General features: G+C 50.6%; 9 protein-coding genes across 9 annotated transcripts; 8 read left to right on the top strand and 1 right to left on the bottom strand.

Moving 5' to 3' along the window:
• Nucleotides 1-21: 21 nt before the first annotated feature.
• DSM5745_11521 (uncharacterized protein) lies at nucleotides 22-792 on the top strand (the record flags this gene model as incomplete). Its single annotated transcript, XM_026753537.1, has 3 exons — nucleotides 22-159; nucleotides 227-658; nucleotides 721-792. The coding sequence occupies 3 exons, from the start codon at nucleotides 22-24 to the stop codon at nucleotides 790-792; spliced, it is 642 nt and encodes a 213-aa protein (XP_026597932.1).
• A 283-nt stretch (nucleotides 793-1,075) lies between these two features.
• DSM5745_11520 (CFEM domain-containing protein) lies at nucleotides 1,076-1,870 on the bottom strand (the record flags this gene model as incomplete). Its single annotated transcript, XM_026753536.1, has 3 exons — nucleotides 1,076-1,464; nucleotides 1,571-1,703; nucleotides 1,784-1,870. 3 exons carry the CDS (start codon nucleotides 1,868-1,870, stop codon nucleotides 1,076-1,078), a joined length of 609 nt encoding a protein of 202 aa, XP_026597931.1.
• Nucleotides 1,871-3,437: 1,567 nt separating this feature from the next.
• On the top strand, nucleotides 3,438-5,621 carry DSM5745_11519 (putative MFS transporter; the record flags this gene model as incomplete). The annotated part of the gene is made up of 7 exons (XM_026753535.1): nucleotides 3,438-3,480; nucleotides 3,544-3,680; nucleotides 3,740-4,609; nucleotides 4,657-5,065; nucleotides 5,120-5,287; nucleotides 5,345-5,381; nucleotides 5,618-5,621. 7 exons carry the CDS (start codon nucleotides 3,438-3,440, stop codon nucleotides 5,619-5,621), a joined length of 1,668 nt encoding a protein of 555 aa, XP_026597930.1.
• A 528-nt stretch (nucleotides 5,622-6,149) lies between these two features.
• On the top strand, nucleotides 6,150-8,528 carry DSM5745_11518 (uncharacterized protein; the record flags this gene model as incomplete). Its single annotated transcript, XM_026753534.1, has 4 exons — nucleotides 6,150-6,222; nucleotides 6,288-6,368; nucleotides 6,442-7,707; nucleotides 7,753-8,528. 4 exons carry the CDS (start codon nucleotides 6,150-6,152, stop codon nucleotides 8,526-8,528), a joined length of 2,196 nt encoding a protein of 731 aa, XP_026597929.1.
• Nucleotides 8,529-9,160: 632 nt separating this feature from the next.
• On the top strand, nucleotides 9,161-9,794 carry DSM5745_11517 (uncharacterized protein; the record flags this gene model as incomplete). The annotated part of the gene is made up of 4 exons (XM_026753533.1): nucleotides 9,161-9,298; nucleotides 9,377-9,512; nucleotides 9,570-9,726; nucleotides 9,791-9,794. The coding sequence occupies 4 exons, from the start codon at nucleotides 9,161-9,163 to the stop codon at nucleotides 9,792-9,794; spliced, it is 435 nt and encodes a 144-aa protein (XP_026597928.1).
• A 1,823-nt stretch (nucleotides 9,795-11,617) lies between these two features.
• ptyA (putative tyrosine/serine protein phosphatase) lies at nucleotides 11,618-12,838 on the top strand (the record flags this gene model as incomplete). The annotated part of the gene is made up of 4 exons (XM_026753532.1): nucleotides 11,618-11,706; nucleotides 11,778-11,966; nucleotides 12,029-12,232; nucleotides 12,289-12,838. 4 exons carry the CDS (start codon nucleotides 11,618-11,620, stop codon nucleotides 12,836-12,838), a joined length of 1,032 nt encoding a protein of 343 aa, XP_026597927.1.
• A 1,196-nt stretch (nucleotides 12,839-14,034) lies between these two features.
• On the top strand, nucleotides 14,035-14,559 carry DSM5745_11515 (putative COPII vesicles protein Yip3; the record flags this gene model as incomplete). Its single annotated transcript, XM_026753531.1, has 1 exon — nucleotides 14,035-14,559. One exon carries the CDS (start codon nucleotides 14,035-14,037, stop codon nucleotides 14,557-14,559), a length of 525 nt encoding a protein of 174 aa, XP_026597926.1.
• A 230-nt stretch (nucleotides 14,560-14,789) lies between these two features.
• On the top strand, nucleotides 14,790-15,608 carry DSM5745_11514 (uncharacterized protein; the record flags this gene model as incomplete). Its single annotated transcript, XM_026753530.1, has 1 exon — nucleotides 14,790-15,608. The coding sequence occupies one exon, from the start codon at nucleotides 14,790-14,792 to the stop codon at nucleotides 15,606-15,608; it is 819 nt and encodes a 272-aa protein (XP_026597925.1).
• A 931-nt stretch (nucleotides 15,609-16,539) lies between these two features.
• Nucleotides 16,540-17,610, top strand: DSM5745_11513 (Frag1/DRAM/Sfk1 family protein; the record flags this gene model as incomplete). The annotated part of the gene is made up of 5 exons (XM_026753529.1): nucleotides 16,540-16,676; nucleotides 16,728-16,741; nucleotides 16,808-17,063; nucleotides 17,133-17,338; nucleotides 17,393-17,610. The coding sequence occupies 5 exons, from the start codon at nucleotides 16,540-16,542 to the stop codon at nucleotides 17,608-17,610; spliced, it is 831 nt and encodes a 276-aa protein (XP_026597924.1).
• Nucleotides 17,611-18,052: the final 442 nt, after the last annotated feature.

Raw genomic sequence — 18,052 nt, 5'->3', positions numbered from 1 at the left:
TCCAACCTACTACCCCCTATAATGGGCTTTCTCTCCTCCAAAACCCTGATCAAGGCGCACGCTGTTTTCCTTCTCATCCTTGCTGTTTACCTCATCACCAAATCCGAAGTCGTCACCGAAAGCGATGTAGTGTTCATGCTAGGGGAATTTCTACAACTTGTATGTGAACTGAATTCCGGCCAGCTCTCATATTGAAAAAACAGCCGCTAAGAAATGATCGATCTAGGACTCCCGCGCATCCCCGAACTTCTCTCGACCGCAATCCCCTTTCGCAATGTGCGGTATTCTCCTTGTCGCCGACGCTCTAATCGACCTGATCCTCGTCATCAAAATCCCGCACATTAATGAGATTCTAGCCATGGCCGAGGCTGCCAGATCAGAGGCTCCGAGTGCAGTGAGTGGACTGGCTCGCATGCGTACAAACCCCTTTATTGCGCGTCTCGCAACCCTATATTCGGAGATCTGGACGCTCCTTTCTTTGTCGAGATTCTGCCTCTTTTTTGCGGTGTCATTTTTTATATACCAGAGCAAGCCGGATGTTTGGGGCGTGGCCCGTTCGGGTGGCCCTGCGGCGCCTGGGGAGCTTTCGGGGTTGGAATACCTGAAGAACCGAGTTGTTTTTACGTACGGGTTTATGGAGATGATGTTCTGGTTCTGGGTAGGTGCCTTTACTCCTACTTATTCGGCTGCATGAAGTATAGCTAACTTTGTGTGCTTCAGATTTTCATAACGCTGCGCGAAGAGAGGCAGGAGGTTGCGACACGCTTTGCGGAGCGCGAGCGTGATTCATAGATTCGCTGACCGTTGATGTTCGGTATGGCTCTATATCATCTTAGAGAGTATGGAGCTTTAGCATACATACGGAGTTTGTTTGAGCAGTTCATTGAATGACATTTCCTCGTTACATCACGCAGTACGTTGTGTCTCTTCTTGCCTGGGCAGAAGTAGAGCTTAATAGATACAGTGCAGTACATCGCTCATCTCGGTCCAGCTTGGACAGATCGTTTATCTCATCATGATCCACATGGCAGTTGGTGATGCCATTCGCAGACGAGCAGGAGTAGGCCTTAACCCTTCAAAGCATGAATGCAACACCGGCAACAATGCCCGCAAGGACACCAACGTTTTTGCCTTGGAGAAGCACTGCACCGTCAGTTTCTGCCTGATCAGCTGAGGTCTCAGTTGAGGTCGGCGTTCCGGACATGGCCAAGCTCGAGGTCGAGGTCTTGGACGTGGTCGAGATTCCCGACGCGGTCGAGATAGTGGTAGTCGCGGTGCCAGTATGCTCAGTGGTGGTAGTGGTGGGTCCATCGTTGCTGATATTGGTTTCGGTGGTAGTGTCGGTAGCGGCAGTAGTAGCGATAGAGGTGATGGTTGTGGTTACATCGCCAGCACAAGTGGCAGATTGGGGGAGATCAGTGACTCCGGCACCACCGCAGATACCGTTGGCAAAGTCTATGGCCGCTTGAAGATCAACTTCGTCAGCTCTGCATCTGGCACAGTGTATTTTGTTGTTCGTTTGGGTAAGCTTGACCGTGGTCAAGGAGCCAATTTGGCATGGTGTACTTACTCTGCTGATCATCCGCTTCGCAAGACTTTTCAACACAGCAAGCCATGTCAACAATAAAGGATCTAGTGGCACAGATGCACTCAACGTCGACGGGGCTGCACTCCGAGGGAATGGCTCCATTGGCACAGTCTTGCTGTTGTTTCGTTAGGAGCCATGGCCTTCAGAAGCAAAGATCGCAGGAAACCAGGCAAATTCGCCAAATGGAACACTTACAGCACAAGCTGGGAGGCCTGGCAAAGATTGGGCAGTGGCAGAGCCCAGAGAAGCGGCCAGGGTAAACGCGAGGTACTGGGGCTTCATGGCTGCAAGGTTTGTATGAATGGAGATGGAGATGAGAGAAGCGTATACCTAAATCAGTGGACAAGGCAGGGGAAGATTGATGGCTGTTGGGAGATGCGAGGTTGAGGGTTAGATGTGAAGAAGGGAAAGTAAAATGGGGAAGGTCGACAGAGGGCCGAGTGCTGGCTACCTGCCCCCTCTTGCCACGGGCTGTCTAAGCATTCAGTACTCATCAGGGTAGGAACAACTGCCTCCGCGCTCGGTAATTGAAGTTGGCTGGAGGCTCATGGTCTGGATTTCGCCAGCAAAACCTTTGCTAATTGTTTTTTGTCTGCTTCCTCGGTTACTTTATACTCTGGCTTAATATGTACCCCTCACAGCCTGTAGGTATGGTTACACGCCGTGCATATTATATGACGACAATGAATCATCATCGTGGACTATAATGTAGCTTGTTTGTTGTGGATAACTATTAAGTACCGTACAGAAGTTCTATCCAGACCCAATGGAAGGCACATCGGCTCTTCCAAGGTTAGATATAGTTCTCGAAGCGCATACTATAAAAGTCAGGAACTGGGCATCAAAACTTTGGCTGTTAATGAATCGAAAAAGTGCTGAAAGCCTCCTGATCCAAAGTGACCCTCGGCCATGCCAGGCCTTCAGAGAATGGCCCTGATTGCAGCAAAGGGAATTGAAAAAGCAGAGGGGATATAGCTTGGGAATAGCACGGCAAACTAGAGCTTTCCTAGCATTTAGCAACACCCTTGCAGGGATACAGCTCTTGTCATCTGCAGGTGCTGAACAGGAACTCCTATCCATTTCTCCGCTATTTATCCTCTGATATCCTGGCAGCTTTTACCATGATCTCCCAGGGCTGGGGTATGAGGGCTCTTTCGAACGTATCTCCGAATGATTACTTGTTTGGTGTTCAGCGCCATGGTGTTGAGATTTACCCACGGCTCGAAATATTCGGGGCTGGAGGGTTGGACATGTCCTCTGTCGGCGATATTACAGATACCTCATGGTCAGAACTGACGAGTCAGTGGCCGACGTGAGGAGAGTTAAGTGGCTTGCTAACATAGCACTGAACAACCCCAGACTATTAGAAGAAAGGAACAAAGTTAGGATGTAGGTCCTTGAATTCAGACAGACACCCGAGGAGGGCTTAAACGAGGCCCCCGGCCGGAAGACCTCGATATCTTCTCACCAGATCTCTAATTATCAGGCTCAGATCACAAGCCAAATCACTATTTCTCTACCATGGCCATTCTCCGCGTTCTCCGCGTTTCATGAGCACATTTGTTAGCGAGGAGTTAGGTTCGAGAGCAAGTTCTTACGTTCTTGCATTTTGCTGCGTCATACTTCTTCATGCCACCCTCCTACTCTTTATTGATCAACACGAGCGCCGGAACCTACAGCGTCGACCACGGCCCGCTTGTGTTGGCATAGCGCTCTCTACCAACTCTCGCAGCCTGGCCCGCTGAGTTGCAACTCCGCTAAACGTTGTATCAGGTGGTTCCAACGTGATCCTGGCACTAGACAGTTTCCCTTTAAGCCGATTCCAAGTAAATTGGCCTCGGCTGTCAGGATGGGTCTAGGCATAATGGATGTGAAAGGCCGTCAGGTTTCAGGTAAACTCTCATGAAGACACGCTTTATCTTCCCTTCAGAGCTAACTTGACAATACTCAATCAGGTACTGTCGATATCCTTGAGAAGGAGCGCTCGGAGGACCAACCGCCTACCTACTATGCAAAATTGAAGTACGATCGTTCCGAAACACAGCACATACTTCTTGTTCCTCAACCAAGTGACGACCCAAATGATCCATTGGTACGCTGTGAGGTTGCAAGCAATCTCCCGGACCAGTTCACTAATGAAGTGTTGCATAGAACTGGCCGTTATGGAAGCGCGACCTAACCATTTTTGCCCTCTCCCTCGTTGCGGTTCTCTGCGCTACGACCAGCTCGGTCATGGCCGCGGGTACTGTCACTCTTTCGAGACACTATCGAAAAAGCTTCATGTCCATCGCCCTGCTCACCGGATACCACCTCTGCGGAACCGGAATTGCGGGCATACTCATCGTGCCGACTGCACGAGTATGGGGCAAACGCCACCTATTTGTGCTCGGACATATACTGATGATAGCAAGCTGTGCATGGGCTGGTAGCAGTGAAAAGAGTTACCATAGTCTTCTATGGGCTCGCGTCTTCCAAGGCGTCGCTCTAGCTCCTTTCGAAGCCCTAACAAACGCTGTGGTTGATGACCTATTCTATGTGCACCAACGCGGCAAAAGAATGGCTTTGTCCAATGTCGCAGTATTCGGGGCTGCTTTCCTAGCACCTGTCGCAGCTGGTAAGATCACAAAAGCCCTGGGTTGGAACTGGACATTCTACCTCCTCGCCATCTTCACAGCGGCAGCCCTACCCCTCACGATATTCTTGGTACCGGAGACAGCCTATAGACGCCCCAACTATTTGGATCCGGAGATTGATAACCATGACAGAACGGGAGATGGGCAGCAGACCGAGCTACACAAGGCCCAGAACGAAAACAATATGCAAGAGCCTGAGCAGTCATCAACCAGCAATGGGCAATCGTCTTTCAATGTCGCTGAACAAGAGACGCCGAGTCAAAGCACACCCAAGAAAGCGTCTTATCTTCAGACCTTGAAACTGTTCAATGGGAGAAAAAACGACGAGCATTGGTGGAAACTTCTATTGCGTCCATTCCCGCTGTTCTTCCATCCCGCAGTACTCTGGGTAAGGCCGTCAATCCCCACTCGAGAAAGCTCAATCTAACTTGACAGGCTTGCTTGATTCAAGGTGTGATCATCGGATGGACGGTCTTCATCGGCGTTACCCTTGCTGCCATATTCATGAGTGGCCCGCTTTGGTTTGAAGAGGACAAAACCGGATACATGTACACAGGTGCTTTTATCGGGGCCATGATCGGACTCGTCCTGTCAGGGCTATTGTCGGACTTCATGAACAATATCATGATCAGACTCAACAGGGGAAGATACGAACCCGAGTTTCGTATTCTTCTTGTGATCTTCCAGTTGATCTTCTGCGGCATCGGTATGTACGGCTTCGGCATCACGGCCAATGACGCCACACACTATGGTTGGCTGCCGCCTGATGTGTTTTTCGGCTGTGTGGTAAGCGGGATGGTGATGGGCGCTGTCGCCAGTGCTTTGTACATCGTCGACGCCCACCGTAAGTACACGGGTCGACAAAAGAAAAAGAAGAAGCAATGCTAATTCGCATTAGGAAACATTGTGATCGAGGCTTTCACGTGCATGTTGATATTCAAGAATATCTTCAGCTTTGTGCTGACATTCTATACCTATGATTGGCTAGTCGAAGCATATGTCAAGAAGCCATTCATGGCGATTTCTAGCATCCAGGTGGCCATTTGTGCATTGAGCATTCCTATGTGTATGTTTTCGTTGGTCGATCATGGTTGACGTGTCGCCGCTAACCTCACGTTAATAGATATCTTCGGGAAGTGGAATCGGTTTTTCTTCTCGAGGTATGACATCCTGAAGCTGCTGAGGTTGTGGTAGTATATGGGTACAGAAGGATCAATGATGAAGACGAGAGGCTTTTGCCGATTGCTTGTTTATGCTAGTGGGTAATATTCTGATACTATGAACCAAATCAATGTGGGAGGAACGTTGTTTTTATGACCGCGCTATATCAATTTATTAATCCATGTGGACCGGAATCTTGACTAACACACGCACGAATTACCCACCTAGGTAAAAGATAAGCTTATATATCCCGATCGATCATCGAACACGTTTATTCCCGGAACCGATCGACTGCTCACGTATCATCATGAACTACTGTTTAAATCCCAAGAAGAGGCTGGAAGGCCGATGATGACGGAAACGGCCAGTGTCGGAATGCGGGCGTCAGCCCACTCGATCCAAAGAGCTGCCCTCCGGCCTCTGCATACCTATAGGCTATCGCACCCTCATCCTTAGGGCTTCATGACATCAGGGACTTGGACTCTTGAGATCTCTAACCGGCTCACCATACTAGTTCCCTAATGCTGCATAAGGTTCAGCCGCTGGACTCGAATTTTAGCCCATCTTGCGTCCATCCGACGATCGCCGCTCTGCAACCTCCCTGTGAAAGCACTACGTCACTGATCCCCGACCTGCTTGCACCTCTTTGATTTCGCTCATCCACCTTCCGCCCTACGGTCGCCCCTCTCCTTCTTAATCCTATCGTTGTCCGCTTTTCTGGTCTTGATAGGCATGACTATCCCTGCTGCGACTCACTTGGTCGTATCATGGCAACTATCGAGCAGAACCTCGTTCAGCAGCGGATCCCGCGCTCCCGCTCCGCCCGGCTAGCGGATCAGGGTATGTATAGTCGCTATTCCTATCTATGCTATAATCCCGTGGCTAACATATGTCCTGATATACAGCTGCAACAGCCGCGCTTTATGTTACTCATCCAGAACGGAGCCTCTCGCTCCGTCAACCACCCTCGGAATCCGACCCAGCCAGTAGGCAACCCAATTAACCTGTACATGTTCTCGCCAATGAATGAATGGAAGCTGATGTAGTCTCGTGCTCTAGCTTCGAAAGCGGCCGGGTTTGGCATTCGACTCAGTGATGCATCAGCTGCAGCCGCGCTAATCGCACATGCAAAGAAGCAGGAGCCGGGAACCAGACACACCGCATCAGTATCTCGAGCCGCCGATCGTCGGAGAACCGAGTCGCCAATACAAGAGGGTTATCCGTATCAAGCGGCGATGTACGCTATCAAGGATCAGAAGCCGGTAGCAACCTATAACAGGAAGAGGGCCGAATCTGCGCCATCTGAAGCTGCGCGTGCGAGTGCAAGTGCTAGAGCGAGTATAGTGGCGACAGAAGGAGCGAGCGATCCTTTTGAGGATCTGGATAGATCCATGAGAGCGAGCAGGATACAGAATGCCCATCTCAATCGAAAGCTCTTTACTGCAACACCGCCCGTGGCCCCGGAATTGGAAGAACATCGGCGAAAGAGTATATTGGAGGCAGCTTCCCTGTCCATGGCAAGAGATATGTATGGGGCTATGGAGGCTAAGGAAAGCGGTCTTCAGAGGAGTTCTACTACTCGCTCTCGGCGATCTGGCTCGGTCTCTCAGCGAGAATCTGCGACTCTACAGCAGGCAAGCACATTGATGCTGAGCCAGGCGATAAACTTGCAGGATGTTGCCGAGAAACGAGCCGCTGAGAAGCTGGCGGGCTTGGAGGACGAAGCCGCGGCGTATCGAAGCTATTATGGAGTTGAACCGCAAGTAACGCGATCAAGTCTCATCATTCGCCGACGCAGGGGCTCTAACGAAACGGAGCAGTTCGACCAGGAAAAGTCTAAGGAAATTCGAACTCAAATGTCGACGCTTCGATCCAAACTCAATGCGGTCGATGAGAAGAGAAATGAGAAGAGGGAAAATGATCGTGCTTCACTGCTAGAGCTCGCGAGGAAGAACGTTGACGCTGCAATCCAGGACATGGACAAGCGTCTCTATAGTGGTGAAGCCGACCAATCTGTCGCGTTGCAGAAATATCTAGACGAAAAGGCAGCCGAGCGTGCCCAAAAGGGAATCCAGGACATTGACGCGCAGTACATGCTCGCAAATAAAGTTAACATCGGCGGGCGTAGGTACGTGGAGATGTCTGAGGTAGAAGACTTGGCCCGCTCTCGGCTTCAGCCTACTCTTGATGAAATCAACGATATGGCGGAGACTCAAAGGGCTCGGGACTTGGAGGCACGCCTTGATGAGGAGCGAAGGCAGCGTCTTGCGGCGATCGAGCGTGAGCGTGAAGCTGATATACGTGCCGAGCAAGAACGTCACGAAGGTAAGTCCTTATTATTGCTCTTGAGGCTCGATCTAATCTCAATAGAGCTGTTAAAGCAGGATCAAAAGACCAAAGAGGAGAAGGCCTGGCCGTGGAAACGAAAATCGAAGCAACTGACTCCAGAGTATGGGGTTGAGGCAACTACTGAGCAAACTACAGAACAGCGAGCCGACGGAGCTGTTGTCCCTGCGGAAGTCACTCAGCCTCAACTTGAAGAGACAGCCTCAGAGGACAGTGTCCTAAGACGGGAGTCGAAGTTCAAAAACTGGTTCAAAGACAAATTAGGTCGACGCTCCAGTGGACCCTCGAAGGAGACAAACGGAACGCAGGAGCTTGCATCGAGTATTTCTGGTCCCACTGATAATGAGATTGAAGAGCCTGAACGCACCAAGGCTCCCCAGGAGCCAGATACGAGCCGACCAGCGACCGCCGGAACACAGGTACAGCGGGCTGAGGAAACCGAAAGCGATCAAGATCAGCCGCGAGCAGCACCTTTGAGGTCAAACCCTGTCACGGCCGAGGATCTTAACCGTCGAGCTGAGAGCGCCTCTGACGATACGTGGAAGACGCCTAGTGAGTCTCTCACTACAGAAGGAGATTCGAAAGAGGTCTCCGAAAATAGCAAACAGCAACCGAAGAAGGGGGATTCTATTCACGAACCGCCTGCCCCGTCAATTGAGAAAGTGAAAGAGGAAGAGGAAGAGGAAGATCGTTCTGCGGAGCCACTGCCCGCTCCTCCCTCCATGGGAGACGTTGTTAATAAACGGCGGGCCAGTGTCAACAGTGCAGTTCGGGAGTCGCGTTTCTCTGAAGACTTATAGTAATTATCTGTTACTTATTTCCGCCATACATCAGTTGTATTTCCTTATTTTGCTGGTTTATGTATGTTCTGATGGAGTCATGTCATTCGTTGAGAACAGGCGCCCACTTAGGGCTTGGATAGCGGTCACCCGTTGCCATATCATGTATGTTGATTTAATCGTGACTATACTTGTGTCTAATACTATCTGAAACTTATCTGCTTAGTAGTCGCTGCTAACCACCAAAGATATTTTGTTGAGTAATGTACATTTATCTTCTATGGTTCGCACAATGATAGCTGGACATTCACTCAGTCCCATACCGTATGCTTGGCACTGGTCATTCAACAATCCCACTCCAATTAACTCTGATGCATTGGTTCCAACAGCAGATACAGGTACACGCCGGTTTATTCGGGGCTGTGTATTGGTTGGCTGGAAGGCTGCGGCAGTTGGGGCGTTGGTTGTCTGTTGGTTTGCTCACTCAGCCACCATAACACTCCCACCCTCTACTCATCGATTATTTCTCTTCACCCATCCACCACTAAAACCTCTTACGCTATCTCATTGCTTTCTTGACACTTCTTCCTTAAGTCTGAATGCCACCACAGAGGAGAGTACCTACATCTTAATAAAAGGCCCAGATCAGCCCAATGTCCACCCTCAATGTTTCTGCGCAACTTATCTCCGACGGAACCAAGATTGCGCAAGCAGCTGTTTTCGAGGGTTCTAAGCTTGCAGTAACATACGGCAAGCCCATTATGGAGAGCTCAACGGGTCTAGCTGCTCAGGTATATTAATGCTTTCCACCCTGGCTTGAGCCGAGTCGCAAGTCTCACCACCACTATCTGATTTGGATGCATATATAGGCGGCCGAATGGGCATCTAAGAACCCGGTCTCAGCAGGCTCAATTGCAGCCGGGCTTACCGTTGCTGTTGCCCCGGGAATCGTGGTTACTCTGCCGCTTTCAGCTATTGGGTTCACTGCTGGGGGAGTGCAGGCTGGTTCGTGTCCTGTCTTTCTACTTGTACTGACTCCTGACGCCTTTACGTGGCATATAGGCTCCCTTGCCGCCGGTGCACATAGCGTACTTGGCAATGTCGTCGCCGGATCTTTGTTTGCCGTGCTGCAGAGTGCCGGGGCTGGAGGGGCGGGTCTCGCTGTGCTCAACGGAGCTGCACAGGTTGGGGGGTTAGCTGTGGGGGTTGGTAATGCTGGGTGGGCTTGGGTTAGAGCAAACCTATGATGTTCTGGTTATCCTGACGTTCTAGGGGGCATTGAGTTGATGTACATGGTTGTCTGCATGGCTCTGGAGCAGTAGTTAAACTGGCTGTGGTGATCCTTCATGCTTAGCTGACCAATGAATAATGAATTCTTGCTGGTATCCCTATCTCAGGCAGTATGACCGCAGTATCAACATACTTCGCAAATGCGTTGCCATGCTCCAGACCCTCAATATCCACCAATCCACCGTCAGTGACTCTACTAAATCCCCAACCGAAGTCGTGAGATGGCAGAGATCACACTGGGAGGCGTGCATTAATGAACAACGTCTGGCTTTGATGCCCTGGTTTCCCAGCCTCCTACCACCTCTTCATAGCATCAGCTTAAGAAAACGTCCCATATCAGGTCTCTCTTACAATATCTTAGCACATACGACCACAGGGTGTGGAGAACAGGGCTTCCCGTCCGCTCAGCCGTACTTAAACCACACGCCGGCTGGTTAGTAGTATGGTGGGTGACCACATGCGAATCCCAGCTGTTGTATGTTTTTTTTCTGCGGGAGGATGGACTGTATGGATTTCGATGAGAAAGGGTGGTGGTGGTTGAGGAGAGAGGGGAGGTTGAACTCACCCTTGCAAACCGCCATCACCACGAGAGCTTTCCCCGGCCAAGACACTGTTCTAACAACGTATCAACAAAGGTGTTTTGCTAGCATCCGCACGGTTCTTGAGGTATTGTTCGTGCCGCTGTAGTAGTCTCCCATAACTATTTGGTCGGGGTTCGGCCAAGAGACTCGACGTTCTGTCTAATCAGGTCTATCGAGGATCAGCGCTAGTGCACAGCGACACGCGACATGGATACCCATCGGCCGGATGTGTTCCAGCCTTGTCAGTCTGATAGGCCCTCTTTCCGTGTACCGTCTTGATTTGATTACCATCAAGCCTTACCGATCTGGCAAGTTTTGGTAAAAGGCCTTCGTTGGCAGCCTGTATTGCATCCCACTCTTCATACGCGGGATTGATATCGAACGTCGTCGCCATCATCACCAGGACTATCCGCATCTCATTATAGGCCAGAGTTTGCCCGATGCAATTCCGCGGTCCTTGCTCAAACGGGCGCCATGCAGCCGGGTTCAGATGAAGCTCGTGCCCAGCCTCAACCAGCCAGCGCTCTGGAAGGAACTCTTGGGGCCGTGGCCATAGTCGCGGGTGTTTGTGGATGGTGGGGTAGACATTGCCATGGCTGTCGGTAAGGGTGACGCCGTCGCGCCCTTCGCGGCTCGCTGAGGCCGGGGGGGAACAGGCGTAGGGTTCCTTTAATCACGGCCAGTGTGCATGGACACAGGTTCAGGAGGACCGGGCTGGACTTTAGGAGTTGTGCTGCAGCGCAGGTATCGGTCCCGAAGATTCGATCGTGCTCTTGTCGCACTTGGCCTAGTGCTTCGGGGTGTTTTGCGAGCTTGTGGTATACGTATACAATACTGCTTGATGCGGTGTCGTTGCCGGCAAACAGCGAATCTGGTATGTTGCGTACTGTGCAAAAGTCATCTAGGTACCGGTACCTAGGTACGCCGTCTTCCTCGCGATGATCGGCCAAATATGCCTCTAGGGCAAGGGCAATTACCAACTTGGCGCTCCTGGTAGTATCAAGTGACTTCAAGTCAAATAACAAATCAATAATTGAGACCAGCTTCCAGGGGACTAGGACTGGTTAAGAACTTAAAGATCGCTGTGCTCCACTCGGCTGAAAGACGGTGGGTCACCTCCTAGGTAACTCATCGTTCCTCCATACCCGTATCTTTACAAAGGCCATCGACAGAGTAGACATTGCATATATAGCCTCACCTTGGCAGTTTTTACTTGCTTTCCCTACTATAACCACTGTCATGAGCGGTCTCAACCCCGACCGCCCCTTCGACAGCATCGTCAATTTCCGCGATGTCGGCCGCACCATCAACAAGCTTGCAGGCCGAAAGTATGCTCTATAAATACAACCTTCTCGTCTATAAAGCTCACGTGCTTACAATGTTAGAATACTAAGAGAAGGCGCTCTCTACCGCAGTGCCCGGGTATGAACCGTTTATCTGTCTCTGCACCATGTAGTCGCTGGAGCAACAGTAGACTCCAAATGCTGATAGGCAGACATGAAAACCAGCTCGATGAAGCATCCGAAGAAGATATCCGCCGCTTGACCAGCGACTTGCGTGTTTCAACTATCGTCGATTTGCGCTCTACGTACGTGCTCACTATCGCCTGCCCTACCCCGTAGTCCATGACTGTATACTGAAACTCCTCAGAACAGAACACCAAATGGCCGTAAAGAAATACAAGCGCGCCCACAATCTCCCTACGGAGTCTGTTGATTCTCAACCCCAAACCGGAGAAGGATACATCCATCTGCGCCCCCTCGACAGCACAGATATCCAGCGTCATCTGATAAGTCTCACGGGAAAGGCGTTTGAGCGTCATCTCTTGTGGCGGTTGGACTGGTGGAACTTCACGTACGTACTTGCTCAGTCTTCTTACTGTCCGTGCTTAGGTTGCTAAATGTCAGCAGGAAGGTCCTTGCATACATAGCAGCAGGATACAGACACGATGCTGTCCGCATCGTTGGCGAGAACGTCATGAAGCCTGTAGGGTTGACGGGGTTGGCGATGACTACACTTGAAGCGAGCACGGCGGAGATAAAGCAGATATTTGATATTCTTGCGTCTGTAAAAGCGGACATGGCCGCAAACACCGTTACCGACTCGTCTACGTCTGCGACTGGAGTGCTAATCCATTGCACGCAAGGGAAAGACCGAACAGGGCTGATAATCCTCCTCTTACTCCTATTAACCGATGCCGTTGATGCTGAAACCATGGCGAGCGAGTACGTGCTCTCCGAGGAGGAACTAGAGAATGAACCGACCGAGGAGAAGGAGGAGAGGATGAGGGAGATAAGAGCGTTAGGGCTGGATGAGGAGTACGCCAGGTGTCCTAAGGACTTTACTCAACGGGTTACGGAATTTCTAACTAAAAGGTATGGGGGTGTCAGGAAGTATTCGGAGTCAGTAGGTGTTGAAGAGGGAATTATTGAGAGCGTGAAGAGGCGATTTTTGGCTTGAAGCTTGGATACTGTTGCTTTATCTTATACCGACTACTACATACTTTTTTGGCTGGCATATCATCGAGATGTTGCTGTCATGGTAGCGACGCCAAGGACCATGGACATATAAGGTGGCTATTGAGACAGTTTGCTTCTGGCTATCAATTATAATGCAATTTGTCTTAGTAGCTACACTGATGGCCTTGCCATACAATGCAATACGTCTAGATCAACGGGGGGCGGGTTTTGATTATACGCATGCCGAGAGTGTAGAGCGTGGCGGAAGCGTAGTGGCAGTCGGCAAAGGGACTTGATACGCCATGGCATGATTGCCTGTGGTTAGGAGCCAACCGACTCATGTTCGTAGGGTTACCTCTCAGCTGCTGAAACCTTGCATTGCATCGCAGTGACGGCATCGATGACTGCCGACTGGCCAACGACAACCCTGGAGTATTCTACACACGCCCACTTGGAGTATATGATGGGCGTCCGGCATTATACAGGGCATCAGGCACTGCCCCTGTAAGGATACCTGATACATGGCATCCACCTTCTAGATGACGTGGGCAGACTACAAGGGTTGATCCAAAACCTCGGAGGTCATCAATAATAAAGCGAATTATAGATGTTTTGGGGCTGGGCTCGTGCCTGGTCTTTAAATCCTGGATCCGTCACCACGCTTGCCCAGCTTATTTTCCACAATCAGAAATGGATATGGATAAGGGAAATCTATTAGCAAAGAAGAGTGAATACCCTCTCAGTTTGAGTCTCTGAGGGCGAGGGACCTCGATGCAACCTGCGGATTCTTGAACCCTTGGCGTTGAAGCAGGTTCCGCGCTCAGCAAAAACCTCGCCCATTCCGGTCGTTACCTACATCGCCATATGGACATAAACGCCGCAAGCAAAGATCAAGCCTCAATGGATACCCATAAATACGTGTCTTTGTTAACCAACCTATTGTTTCAACTGGAAGTTACGGATACCTTTGAGGTTGTGGTGGCTGGGCCTCGGTAGTAGGTAAGACACGAGCTGGCCCGGCGAGGCTAACGCTTTTCGTTCCTGCCAGGTTGACAACAATATTTCAGCTTCCCCTTTTCCTCCAGCTCCATTGACACACACTTTCTAGAGTTCCTATCAACTTCTCTTCATCCACTTTACAGACATCATATTTCCTTCGTTCCATCACTTAACACATCAAACTCTGTGCAATCTACAATGAGCTCGATTCAAATCCCCATCGACGCGATCACCTCGCGATTCGGAGACCGGTTCAACAGCCTTCGCTCCCAGTCGTTGGGATCGCGGTTCGCCAACCTTCGTCCCATCTCCGAATTTCTAGACTTCAAGCGGATCTCGAAGCCTGCCAACTTCGGCGAAACCCAGAGCCGAGTCAACTACAATCTATCCTACTTCTCGAGCAACTATGCCGCCATCTTTGTGCTGCTCAGTATCTACAGTCTTTTGACCAACCCGATGCTACTCTTCGTCATAGTCTTGGTTACTGGCAGTCTTTGGGGAATTGGGAAGCTCGATGGTCGTGATCTTGATCTTGGCTTTGCCCGTTTTAACACCTCCCAGCTCTACACCGGTTTACTACTTGTCGCGGTGCCTCTGACCTTCTGGGCTTCCCCCATTTACACGTTCTTTTGGCTCGTCGGAGCCACTGGTGTGACCGTGTTTGGTCATGCCGCCTTTATGGATAAGCCTATCGAGAATGCTTTTTCCGAGGAGGCGGTCTAGGTGGTCGGCCGCGAGCTCCTTATGGTATGCCCCTAAAGGGAAGACCACCAGGGGCACATCTGGGGAGACAGGGCGGAAGGCGGGGTGTGCAGTGGGTGGATAGCGCTATACGAGGGAAGGAGTTGGATAGTGGAACGGAAAATCAAACTGGTTTGCGGAACGATCGACTGTACAGAAGACAATCATCGCCTGGCTCACGGGATGAGGGGGGCAAACGGCGGAGATCTGTAATGGAACACGACAACGGGTCGGCACCGTTTGACGGCGTTGACTACGACATGTATGAGGACACGAATAGTACCGTTGCATATGCTGTCGAGCTGGCGATGAAGGACAATGAAGACTGGCTGGTGGAGAGGGCGCTGGAGCGGATTCGACGTGCTCATTCTGAAGGGCACAAGAACGTTACATTTTCCAAACGGGAGCTCGATGCACTGGAGCGCAGGCGATTACAGGCAGCTTCAGAATCAGTCGAGAGTCAACATCTCCAGGTGCTTGGAAGCGGAGCCGATGTTGCACCTTCGGCGCCATATCCTTTAGATACCAATGTCTATGGTGCTCGGGCTGGGACAACGAGCGCCTCTGTCAGTCCGCAGTCGTCAACGACTACGCTTCGATCGCCCCTTCAACCTCCTTTCGCCGGTTCTTTGAGTCGCCCGTCGGTGTTCCTTGCGCCCCCCGCAGTACCTCGTACCCATCCAGATGAGTATCAGCGGATACCTCCGTATCAAGCGACGTACTCGCGAGATATTGGCCAAGACCTGCACAGTCCTGTTGAACCTCAACGTGGACCTCTGACACGTCTCGTGCAGAGGCCGTATAACAACGTTCCGCCGCACGCCTTGCATGTTTCATCCGACCTTGCAGCATTGGCAGCTAAGTCTGTTATCAGCAGAGAGAGCGACAGCGGTGAAAACAGTCCACGTAAACGAAGCCCAGCCAATAGTGCCGACGAGATTCCAATGGTGGAGGTCATCGAACACAAGATACCCAGTTCTCCTTCTCGTATCCTTGGGGCAGGCAGTCGCCAACGCCCGAGCCGACCTTGAGGACCCAGCTCTGTGCTCCTTCTTATTCTGACTAGATTCTTCTTGTTTATGATTATAACCTCGCAAAGCATGGAGTTTAAATCGAAGGTATTAACTTTATTTCAACCCAACTTAATCTGAACATACGCCCTCTGGCCTGCAAATGATCAAGAACCACGTGTTTCATTAGAACGGCCATGGTACATGACATGGACATGATCCATAATAGACATCTCCGAACCTTGTCCATGCTGTCATTCTGCACCTTATGGATTTTGTGGAGTATGTCCGTAGCATGAATACCGGAAGCGAGTGGATCTTGATTATATGCAGGCCAAGATAGGTAATGGGATGACTTGAGAATATCCATTGAAATAGAAACACAGCACAGGCGCACTTATCTAGAGGTCTCCAAGGGGTGTCAAGGGTCTAGGCTCCAGAATAATGTGAAGTCTTGACAGCGGAGTTAAGATGAAGTCCGGCTTCATGCTACCCCAGTGACCCGCTAAGCCGCAGCATGACGTATCCCCCCAAGGCGGAACTGAAGTCATGCTGCGCCTTCACTCGAATCATTCAATAATCGCTGATTCAGGGCAGTTGATTATTTGCCAAGAGAGCTGCTCTCAGGATCATCGAGGAATTTCTCCGGGGCTCGATCCCTACTCCGTACGTGGCCACTGTCCAGTGTCCAGAGCCACCTGCAGCCACATCCGCCGCATCCGATGGTTCCCAATTTCCCAAATTGTTTTTATAGAATTGTGACCTAGTGGCTCCACATTTATATTCACTACCTACGTAATGCCGCGATAAAGTCGACTGATTCTTATATGATGCTATACCTCCTTGAATGCTTTCGGTATCTCCTTGGGATTTCCACTTTACTATACATCAATCTCCCCAATCCGACGCGCGCAATCGCAGGTGGTAGGCGCAGTGCCAGTACAAGACAAAAATGTGGATTATCTCTTTCTGGGTCTTCCCTGTCATTTCGGCGTGCATGTGGATAGCCATGCTCGCCGCAATGCTAGGGACATGGTGCGTCCAAGGCCAGCCTATCTACTCGAGTATGGAGCAAGGACAGACAATCGCGTGAGTAACCCCAAGTACGCAGTAGGAAGGAAATGTCTAATGGGATCTTAGGTATATATCTGACGGTACGTGGCGCAACAAGCAGCTTATACAAAGGGAGAAGCTGATGCAGGTGCTTTAAAAAAACACAGTGGGCGCACAGGGCTTGAAGCCATTGTTTATTACTGGCAGCGTCATCACAGTCGTCTTCCTCGATCTCTCATTCATCTCGGAGCGATGGCTGCGGCATTCTGGGCAGCTGGTTCGGAACAAGGGGCGTTTTGACAAATTCTGCGCTATCGCGTCTATATTCTTTAGTATTGCGGGGGCCTTGGGTTTAATACTGCTGTCCGTGTTTGATACTCTACGGCATCCGCATCTACATGACGGTTTCCTGGCCCTGTTCCTGTAAGTTTCTGCGCCTTGCACTGCCGATACTGTGTGCCATCGGACTGGGCTGACCAAGTGTTCGAATAGCGTCGCATATCTTGTCAGCGCTATTCTCATCTGCATCGAGTACCTCCGCATTGGCATTTTCTACCGTTCCCAGCACCGTGTGCTCTTGGCTAGTTTTATAATAAAGGCTTTCTTCGTGGTGGTGGAGGTCGCTTTGGCTATTGGCTTTGGTGTCTGCGGCTGGCATAGACCGCACCACAGGAACACAGCTGCCATCCTTGAATGGGGTATGTACGCTTTTTATCTTAGTCAAGGTTCTCTGCTAACAGTGGATACTGCAGTGATCGCTCTGGTCTTTACATTCTACGTTCTCTCCTTTGTTGTCGATCTGCTACCGTCCGTTCGTACACGGAACCATGTACCTCAAGGCGAGAAGCGCATGGATTCAGCCACCGACTCGGATCAACCCGAGATGGTGTACGAAGAGCCACTGACGCAGGATTCAGCCGGGCCGAACGCCAATGGGAACACGAACTACTACCGCGGGGCGCACGTTTAGTTTGAGTTTTTGAGGCCTTTTTATTCTTTTTAACAGTTGTTGCATCGCGGGATGATACATTTTGATACCTTGGACTTGGAGTACGGTAACCATTTACGATGCATGACTGGTAATTAGATTACTTGAATACACCTCTTTCTGTTTTCTGACTGTATTTCATTTGCAGTACTTTAGTATTAACTAACTAGATCTTGGTCATGCGCGGGCTAGGACTAGGAGGTGTATGACTTTCCAATTGCTTGGAGCATGGTATACCGTATATCGCAGCTCATGGTTGGCACGGCTTACCGACATAGCAGTCTAGTTGATCTGCCCAGCAAAGTTTCACGAGCTGCAGTATAATCCATCCAACAGTTGACCACTGCAAGACCAAAGAGTCATCGCTGGAGTAAATAAGCGAGAGTCAGCCTGCAAATTGCCAGTATCAAAGCATGTTTTCGAG

Source organism: Aspergillus mulundensis (assembly GCF_003369625.1).
Source record: "Aspergillus mulundensis strain DSM 5745 chromosome Unknown scaffold_27, whole genome shotgun sequence".
Lineage (NCBI taxonomy): Eukaryota > Fungi > Ascomycota > Eurotiomycetes > Eurotiales > Aspergillaceae > Aspergillus > Aspergillus mulundensis.
This window is presented reverse-complemented; position numbering and strand designations above follow the sequence as displayed.